Here is a 9,997-nt window from a genome sequence, read left to right as displayed (position 1 = left end):
TTGGCCTGGATTGAGTTTGCTGGTACCCTATAACTTTCCCTGAGCAAAATTTTAATCATAAGCACACACTTCTCTATGGAGTTTGTAATGTATACCATACTGTATATGGAGTTTCAACACTAGCATTAGTTGTAGAATGGGATAGTTCATGTTTTCTACAAATTCAAGTCCCAGTTTGGAAGCCTGCAAGTCCTACATGACATTTGAGTTCTTTGCTATGGATTGAAAACTCTTAATACGTTTTGAATTATCAGAGATATATTCAGTATTGGAATCTTTTATTTGTAACTTGTAAGGTTAATTTCTCTTCGTTTCTATCATGGATTGGTTCCAAATGTTAGTTATTCCATTTCGGGTTGTAGGAGACCGAAGAGGAGCAGTGTTTGGAAGCTTAGTTGAAGCGCCTCTTAGACCTTCCAACAAGAAATACCAGGTCAAACCAAAACTCATTTATCCAAAGATTATCCGATAGATTGTATCTGTTATTGTATTATTGATGACAAATATTTAGTACAGGGAACAAACAGTACATTTGTTTTCACAAATATTTCTGGCCATCCTGTTATATATCGTCCAACAGGTATCTTCTTCCGTCCGAGTTTGAACATGTTACTCTTTCATCCTTTTTGCTGTCATAATTATACGGTGCTTATCTAGCAATCAAAATCCAAGATTAATGAATTGGTGTTAGTTTTTCTTGTTATGTGGTGCATTGACATTTGAATCTATGGTGCAAACCTTAGAAATTATGCCCATAAAAATCATTAAAAGGTTAAATTTCAGGAATTGTGTGACATATGGTGAACATAATGTCATCTTTCAACTATATATAAGAACCATTTCCTATGAGCCAATGAGGAATGCTTGAGTTTACTTTTATTCAGAAATGTGAGAATGTCATCTGCTACATTCAATGATTAGTTCGTCAATTAGAGTTGAATTTGCTCCATCATAATTTCACATTCATCCGAATATCTATGAATTGTTAAAAATAATAAAAATACTATCATGTTCAATAGTTGCCTCTAGTAGAATCTTGGAACCTTGAAATCTATTGCTAGTCTTCAGCCTCAGCATGAGGCTTTTCTCAAATTTTGGAATACTTTTGTTTGTTTGGTTTTCCTTTTCTCTCTTTTTTTTCCCTTTCTTTTCTTTTGTTTGATTTAGAATTCTAAATGCTAAACCCTAAACTAACCACAACATTGCAGGGTTAAACCGCTATTTCACACTATGCAACAGTGAGTTCTTAGCAATTGGAGGGGGAAGTCATTTTGCGCTTTATTTGGATGGTGATCTGTAAGAACTTTCTACTTCCGTCACTATCTCTTTGCTTAAATTGTTACTTTCACACTGCCAAAAGAAAAAAATTGAAAAATATAAAAAGAAAGAAATGTGAACATGTCTTCAATCATATATCATCACCTTGTGTTTTTATTTAATCCCTTTCAAAGTCTTGCAATATTCTTGAAGATTGAATGGCTCAAGCTCAGTCTCGGAAACCCTTGCCTTGCGAATTCTCAAGATTTCGAAGTGAAGGAAGTAGAGGTGCTCATGCAACTTCTTCGAATCTTCTCACTTGCACACAATGTTACACACTCCTTCATCCTTTCTTTTTCATCTTTTCTGGTTGCTAGTTTCAAGAGATATATATATAGCTGAAGAACTAACTGGTCTTTCTCTCATACACAGTTATGGGGCTTTGTGTATGCTTCAAAATATGAAGTACTTGCATTTAGCAGAACAGGGGCACCTGGCATCTGTCGATGGTAAATTTCGGGGAATATTTTACCTGATGTGAATAAATCAAAGAGGTTTGGACTTTGGAGCTACATTTCATGGTGAAATAATGTTCACTTTCCCTCTTGAGCAATGCGAAGTTCGTGTACAAAGATAAAATGTTGAAGCCTTTTGTATCCAATTATGTTATAACTAACCATGTTAAAAGAAAGGGAAGTGCTAGGTAAACAATGACTAAGGAACGCAAGTAAATACCAAAGCCTGTATATATGGAATCCGTACACATGAAAAAGTCAGTCAATTTTGTTGAGGATACAAATTGGAGCAAATTTATGTTTTTGAGCAATTTTCAAGTAGAAATGGATTCTTTCAATTTTTTTTTTTTCTCAATTGATTTTGTAAAGGGTGCAAGGGTGATTTCGCACGTACAAAATTTTCGCTTGCATGTTTTTTTTTTCCCACTTAAATCTTGTGTGGTGTGGGATTGAAATTACACTATACAACATCAATTAAGATTAAAAAAATTTGAGAAAATCTATTGATCTAACAAATAGTATTGCACAAAGAGAATAGCATATAGGAGTAATTTGATATTCCAAAGAATTGAGTCTTGTTTTTTAATTTTTGGAAGAGGAACACGTTAAAATAACCAAAATAGAAAAGAATCAATAGTGTGCTTCTCAAAGGCAAGGTGTCCTGAGAAAGTTTATTTATTTATTTTGCATGATGTCCCAAGTTGAAAGACTATTGAGAGTTGAGACACAGAACGCCATAAAAGTGCCCTTGGCAGCTTGAGGGTACCCTCAGAGCCTCAAGTACTATAGCAAACCAAAGAGCAAAGTTCTTATCTTTTGTTCACTTTACAGGAATTCTTCATTGTTGTTATTTATGAATTTGAGTTGCCATTGCAACTCCAGTTAAAGGACTCTTACTCAAACACAATGTAAGAAAGATTGCTAACAGTATACATTAAAGGTTATCTTACTCTGCTAGTGTCAAAACAGCTTAAAATGTTGTGCTAACCGTGCGAAATACAAATGAGCAACCACAATCTTCCTCAAGAGTTTAATTTTTCATCTACCTGAAGCCTCACTAGACAAAGCTTTGCATTTTTTTGTTCTTCGAAGTCAGAATAAAGGGCTTAGAGGGTCCCGTTTTTAGGCTCGGCTGTTTTTGCATCCGCTGCAGCCTCATATGCCGCTGCATGAACACCAAGAGCAGCACGGCCAGAAGGGTCAGGATTCTTTGACCATTCGGCATCCCATTCCACAGCTTTTGCAGTGCTGCACGCAACACTAGGACCTCCTGGAACGGTTGACCTTGCAGCATTCTGTTAAAATGATTGCAACATAATTAGAGATGGGTTTCCGCAAGATATAAGTTTGTAAGCAAAGTCAATTTGATTTGTCTTCAAAAACTGCGAATCTAACTCTATATCAAAAGCTAGCTCGATAACAAAAACTACTTAAGTGTTTATAACTGCCCTTTCAGCCATATCTTTATGTTATTTCAGACGGAAATTTAAAGAACAATAATAAAAATGCCATAACGTTACTATGTTCCACAATATTATCACATCCTATTATTCTAAATACTTACCAATTATCACACTGCTAACTGCATTCATTAACATGCATTATTTTCAACAAGATTTCTTGAGCACAAAAAAAGAAATGGGGGGATGTTTATTTTAAAAAGAAACTTAGAAAACCCACCTTTGGAAAGTGCTTCTCAAAAATTGTCCTGTAGAGGTATGCTTCTTTTGTTGTGGGAGTGTTTTCAGGGTAAACATAGTTAGCATGCAACAGCATTCCATCTGTGACCTGTCAGTTTGTAAAGTGAAAAAGAGCAGAAACCATGGGATGGCATCAATGGAACTCTATAAAAGTTAATTACTGATAGTTTGCAACACAAGAAGCTGCAAGTAAGAGCTTACTTGTTGGTTAGCATGCTCCTTCAAGCCATCAATCCAGCTGTACCCTACACCATCACTGAACTGTTCCTTCTGCCTGTACAAAATGTGCTAAAAAGGGCAAAGCAATACAACATTTCAGATAGCCTTCACCATGTGAGATGATAATAATCAGTGTGAGCCGGAAATTTTTTACAAACCTTCGGTAAATATGGATTTGTTTCGTCATCAAATGCATTGCGCAATACCCACTTCTCTATCCTTCCGAGATCAGGTCGTATCTGTGAAATGGTCATATATCTCATTATGTGATTAAAAAACTTAGCTAAAAAGATTAACTTCACATGACCATTGAATCAAATTCACAAAGGTTTCTTGTTAGTAGTGTCAAGACATGCCTTATCCAGTGAGCTACACCGTAACACCTTAAAGAGTAGATAAGAAGTTGATGCAACAGAAGAGTTATGATGATGAACAATGATCAAAAGAACAAGACCTTAACAGTTAAACTGAAGCAAGAAAAATTCAATCAACATTGCAGGCGATCAAACCAAGAGGAACACAGAAAAAAGTGAACATAAAATACCATTTTCCACTCTGGATCAATACTCATGGCTGTGTTGATAAATTCTTTATCCAAGAATGGTACACGTGCCTCTATACCCCATGCTGAAGTTGATTTATTTGCTCTCAGGCAGTCATAAAGATGAAGAGCTTTGATCTGTGAGATCAGGAAACCAAAATCTTGAATGAAAAGGTAAAGTACACTAGGAAAGAAGAGGAAGAAAATTTAATAGGTTAAGCGCATTAAATTTTCAAATTGCATTGAATCAAACATGATGATGTAACAATTTGCTATTACTTTTCGACATGTCTCTTCATGAAACTCTTCCTTATTAGGTGCTTTATGGAAATATAGGTAACCTCCAAATATTTCATCTGAACCTTCTCCCGAAAGAACCATTTTCACTCCCATGGATTTGATTTTTCTGGACATAAGGAACATTGGAGTACTTGCTCTGATAGTCGTTACATCATATGTTTCAATGTGGTAAATGACTTCTTCAAGTGCATCTATACCTTCCTGTTATGGAATAAAAGTACAAAACAAAAAAGAACAAAAAATTGAAATGCCAGGACAAGATTAATGTTTTTCAAAAATAGAGCAATGATGATAAACAACCACCTGAACTGTGAAATAAAGTTCATGATGTCGAGTACCAAGATAATCTGCTACCTCTTTTGCAAATTTCAAATCTGGAGAGCCCTGAATGGTGACAAAATTCAAATGAAGCATGTACAATCTAATACACCAATTTATTTTTTTAAAGGAGGATAATGAGGCTTATTTTCACCTATATTGAAGAATGAATTCTAACCTTTAAACCAATACAGAAAGTATGCAACTGCGATCCCCACTGTTGTGCAGCTGCAGATTGAGCCAAAAAACGATTGGTCACAGCAGCGACAAGTGATGAGTCAAGTCCTCCCGACAAAAGAACGCCAAAAGGTACATCAGTCATCAACCTCTTAAGCACTGCCTAAATGATAGCATAGTATACCAACGACAAGAAGTAAAATTAACAAGAAAGAATTATTTCCCTTCACAAATAAATAAGCACAATGGAAAAATCAATCCTGACTCCTCAAATTATTGTCCATGCAGCACACACATTAGTAGTGTATCAAATAATTTAATGTTTGAAATCTTCTTAAACTATATATGTAACCCCATAATTCGGGTACCAAGCCATTGGATTCAACGTATTAGTGATGCAATATTCATGAAATGCAAATATATTTTTCATAGGGTAATTATATCGGGTGCATCTGAACTCGAATAAACTTTTAAAGTGTATATCTGAGAAAGAAAAAATAAAAAAGAGGAAACTCGATTCCACCTTGATTTAACTCTATCAACCTAAATAAAATAATAATAATAATAATTAAAAAAATAATTAATATCCGGTTGAGTTCATATAGAAATTTATTCAAACTGATACATCCATTTCCTAAGAAAGCACATAGAAATTTGACAGTCCCTTTTCAATTTCTTTGTTTTTCCCCCAAAATTTACTGTCACGCTTCTTCCACCTAAGTAGTTTGCCGATCAAAACTAATGGTTTCAGATTCCTAAACAAAGCGTACAATAGTCACAAATACGGCATGCCAGGCTATCTAAAGTTTTGAAGAGTATCTGAACCACTCTCTAAGAATATATATGCAGAATAATTGAAATTTTAAAATGAGGAAGAATCATTTCAAAGTGGAAAAGGAATTACATTGTAACGACCAAATAGTGTCGTACCTTTTCAAAGGCTTGACGTAGGATCTGAGGATCATAGGGTGTTGATGGAATTTGCTCTGTGAACCATGGTGGATTGTACCATCTTCTTAATCCTCCTACAAGCACAACATATTTCAACAATGTTCATGGATTACATAATATATAAAAAAAATTTATAATTTAAAGAACAAGAATACAAGGCATGAACATGTCTATACCCTGTTTGCTGGAATATATATGCCCTGGCGGAAAAGATATGAATCTCTCACAATCATCACTTATAGCTTTCATTTCAGACGCAAACCATGTCGATCCTGCAAATAAATCATCCCTTCCATAGGTAAAACATTTGATTCATTAATGTGACACAAAAGCATAAACAAACAAGCCATATACTGAGAGGATTAAATTGTGTTTGAAAACCAATATGTTGTGTAGTGTTAATTATACTTAAAACACAAGGGTATGTATTGGTTTAGACACTCAAAATGTTTCAACTGCTGGAAACACTGAGATGGCAACCAGCTCGTGATTTATTTCACTTTTTAAAGCCACTAAAACCATTCTGGAAATATTTCGAATTGACTTAAATTGGACGATAGATAGCTCACCAGCATTTGGTTCGCACCAAGAGACGAAGGATGATAGAGATACGTCTCCAACAACATCTCTTCTTTTAGAAGATACACAAATTAGTTTAAAAATATTCCTAAGACATGTTTTTAGTGTCTCTCTATTTTAGAAGTAGAGACAGTATCTAAAGATTTATCCTGGTATAGGGACGATTTTCAAGTTTTTGTCTTTGTTCCCTTCTACAAATTTATTTCTATCCCCGGTGTATGTGTTTCCTTTATCTCAGAATAGTAACCAAACACAACCTTTGAGATGTGGGACATCATTAAGCTCAAGGTGAAACATTCAAAAATGTCTCATAATATCAAAAACAAGAAGAGGAAGCCACAAACCATCAAGCCCCCATCCCAAGTAAAGAGGGGTAATGCCTATAGCATCACGAGCAGCAATGAAGCTTTTATCTCTTGTGTCAAGAAGCACAAAGGAGAACATCCCATCCAGCATATCAATAAATTCTTCTCCATACTCTTCGTACTGCATGATAACCATGTTATGATAAAGATGAAACGAAACAAAAGTACATTTTACAGATAATACATATAACTCATGGGGGGAAGTTGATCAATAATCAGTAAATATAAAAGATTTCTTAACACTTACAAGATGAGCAATGACTTCACAGTCGCTTCCAGTTCGAAACTGGTGGGAACTCAATTTCTGTCTCAGTTCCTTATGGTTATAGATCTCCCCATTTACCTAATGGCACAGTTTCAACAAGAAAAGAAAATATATAAGGCTAAAACATTTGGAAACTTTACTAAACATACATATCATCAAAATTAGTTCAATAAAAAGGATTGCACACATGAGTATATTTGAACTCCATTTTTTGGACAACTGATTTTTAATGTCAACTCTTATACATGCTCAAAAAAGTACACGTTACTAGAGCCTCTTGTCTAAATAGTATAACACACAACACCTCTTTATTCGTAAATCATATATACTAACATCTTTCAGAATTAGATTATATGACACAATGCATATTTGTATTATGTTTTGTGCAATATAACCTCATCCAAAAATTATTGGGAGAAAATAAATAGAAATATACATTACTATCAATAGGCATCGACTGTAGACTTAAAAAGCTCCATATTACCACATTCATCTGACTTTCGGAATTAAAAGAAATAAATAAAGCATTCTTCTAAAGAACATTCAAATGATACAAATATATAATTATAATAATAATGTAATCATAGGTGACTGGTGCATACTGTGACAACAACAGTCTTGTCCTCGTTATAAAGAGGTTGATCCCCTGAAGTGGGGTCAACAATAGCAAGCCTTTGATGAGCAAGATAACAATCTCCATGGCAATGCAATCCACTCCAATCAGGTCCTCTATGCTTCAATCTGCATTCTCCGATTCCATTTTATAATCAATCAGAACCAAATCACAAAAATAATTAAAAAATTACTGAACTCCTATGTCGCCTAAATGCCAAGCATCAGGGAATCTGTCAAAAGCGCGCACACTAACGCAATTAGAAAATTGTAATTTTCAATGTTTTTGTTAAATAAATTGAAAATATTTAAAGTTTATTACTAATTAAAATGAAAAGAAACAAGTTTCGAGAAATGTGAGTGCATGATAGAAAATCGAACCTGCGAGATAACTCGATGATGCGAGCACGTTTGGCCTGAGAGTTGTCAACACAACCTAACACTGCAAGAATCCCACACATGGTGGCTGTGAAGGGAAGAAGAAGAAGCAGCAGCAGAAAAAGAGTGTCCGGAGGAAAACACAAGAAGGTAAAATAAATTAAAATGTGAATATGATGTACCACTAATTCACTAGATATCTTGGTACAAGTTCGTATTTATTTTCCTAATTTTATTACTTATTTAGTTATTTTATAATATTCTATTATCATTCTCTTCCTTTTTATAATGTGATGATTCACATGTGATGTCAGAAGATACTCATGTAAAATAATACAATAATAGCAAAAATTGAAAAAGTCGGTATTTGATTTATTGAATCTTCGGCAACGGTAACTACTAACTACATCATCAATAGCTAAATCAATTACAACATAACAGTAAGAAAAAGTTCAAACAAAATGAATAACAGTAATCAAACAGAATCAGTAATCAAATACATAATCAAACACAATTACAAACATCCCTCCCACAAACACAAAAATAAACAAAATAAACAAATAGCGTACCAGTTACCAAGAGGAGGAGCTTGCCGCCACCGAGAGAGCCAGAGACGATCCGTGAGAGAGGAGAGACAGCGCCGCCGCGAATGTGTGAGGGAATCCCGCTGCCGCCGCCGGTGCTCTGAAAATGCGAGAGAGCTTGAGAGAGGAGAGTGAAGAGGGAGGCAGGGAGCCCAGCCGCTCAGGGTCAGCGACGAGGGAGCTCAGGGTCAAGGTGAGGCCGGGTAACTTAACTGGGTTCAGTGTTTGTGTGAAACCTAATTTGTATTTAAATCTTTTGTAAAATTACTAAAATAACCTTAAAAAAAAAAGATGACACCCCGTTCGTTCCACCTTAATCCGCGGTTTTGGCGTGCGATTTTTTGGCAAAATTTTTATATTTGGCGGATTCAAAATTTCACCTGACCAATTCTTTGAAGGTTTTAACTTTTAACAATTTACTTCGGCGAATTCAACCCGTTTTACTACCATTGCTTCGATAAAAGATTGGTGTCAAAACCAAATTCCACTCCAGCTCCAAAGATTCGCTTTTGGTTTTGTTGTATGCTTTATGCTTTATCTTTTATTACAGAGTCAAATTTAGTGGGGAAAATCCTAAGATACTGCACACTGTATATATATGAATTTTATTTTATAAATGTTAGGGACTACCATAAATTATTTGATTTTGGTCGTTGCTTAGTTATTAATTTAATTTTTTAATGTAAATTTTTTAGGATTTGTTTAAGTGAGTTTATAAAAAAAAATTTTAAGTTATTTTTTAAAAAAAATTTATAGAAAAATAAAAATAATTTTAAATTTAGATATTTTATGTAAAAATATTTTTTTATCAATTATGTTTAAATATAATAATATAAAAATATTTTTTGTTTATTTGTTATGTAAAAATATTTTTTTAAGAAAAAAATCTTTTTAAAAAGATGTAAATTGAAACTTTTCAAATATTTTTATTTTTTTAGTGTCTTTACTCTTAATACTAAAAATTTATTAAACACGTTAAAAAATAAAAAAATAAAAAGATTTTTTCATTAAAAAATTTGTTTTATCAATTTAATAGTACTTAAATAAGCATTTAATCTAATAATCCAACAACATATTTTATTTCATACTTTCAAATATTAATCGCTAACTAATAATAAAAAATAATAAATTCTTATTATTATCTAATATTTTTTTTATATGCATATATTGGCTCAAAGTAGTGTAACTCACCAAAATTATCCATAAGACGCCGGTGTGAGATGCAGCAATTTTGAC

The 9,997-nt window shown here is 33.8% G+C and overlaps 1 protein-coding gene and 1 pseudogene across 2 annotated transcripts; one reads left to right on the top strand and one right to left on the bottom strand.

Moving 5' to 3' along the window:
• The first annotated feature begins 168 nt into the window (after positions 1-168).
• On the top strand, positions 169-1,912 carry LOC107615921 (uncharacterized; annotated as a pseudogene). The gene is made up of 5 exons (XR_015899322.1): positions 169-433; positions 517-580; positions 1,209-1,296; positions 1,471-1,545; positions 1,690-1,912. The product of XR_015899322.1 is annotated as an uncharacterized LOC107615921 (transcript).
• A 684-nt stretch (positions 1,913-2,596) lies between these two features.
• On the bottom strand, positions 2,597-9,266 carry LOC110266222 (asparagine synthetase [glutamine-hydrolyzing] 2). The gene is made up of 15 exons (XM_088498210.1): positions 8,747-9,266; positions 8,181-8,265; positions 7,790-7,928; positions 7,170-7,265; positions 6,902-7,043; positions 6,155-6,250; positions 5,958-6,052; positions 5,029-5,190; positions 4,836-4,916; positions 4,512-4,733; positions 4,236-4,370; positions 3,850-3,930; positions 3,674-3,760; positions 3,453-3,560; positions 2,597-3,067 (listed from the first exon to the last, which is right to left on the bottom strand). Exons 2-15 carry the CDS (start codon positions 8,258-8,260, stop codon positions 2,879-2,881), a joined length of 1,713 nt encoding a protein of 570 aa, XP_088354336.1. The 5' UTR covers positions 8,261-8,265; positions 8,747-9,266; the 3' UTR covers positions 2,597-2,878.
• Positions 9,267-9,997: the final 731 nt, after the last annotated feature.

Source organism: Arachis ipaensis, chromosome B9 (assembly GCF_059453495.1).
Source record: "Arachis ipaensis isolate K30076 ecotype BB chromosome B9, ASM5945349v1, whole genome shotgun sequence".
NCBI lineage: Eukaryota > Viridiplantae > Streptophyta > Magnoliopsida > Fabales > Fabaceae > Arachis > Arachis ipaensis.
The sequence above is the reverse complement of the archived record's forward strand: the minus strand, read 5'-3'. Positions and strand labels throughout refer to the sequence as shown.

Coding starts and splice junctions, on each gene's coding strand:
- LOC110266222 (XM_088498210.1), bottom strand. CDS start 8,260: ATGTGTGGGATTCTTGCAGTGTTAGGTTGTGTTGACAACTCTCAGGCC. Junction 5,191..5,957: donor TACGTCAAGCCTTTGAAAAG/GTACGACACTAT, acceptor GCTATCATTTAG/GCAGTGCTTAAGAGGTTGAT. Junction 3,761..3,849: donor CAAATCCATATTTACCGAAG/GTTTGTAAAAAA, acceptor TGCCCTTTTTAG/CACATTTTGTACAGGCAGAA.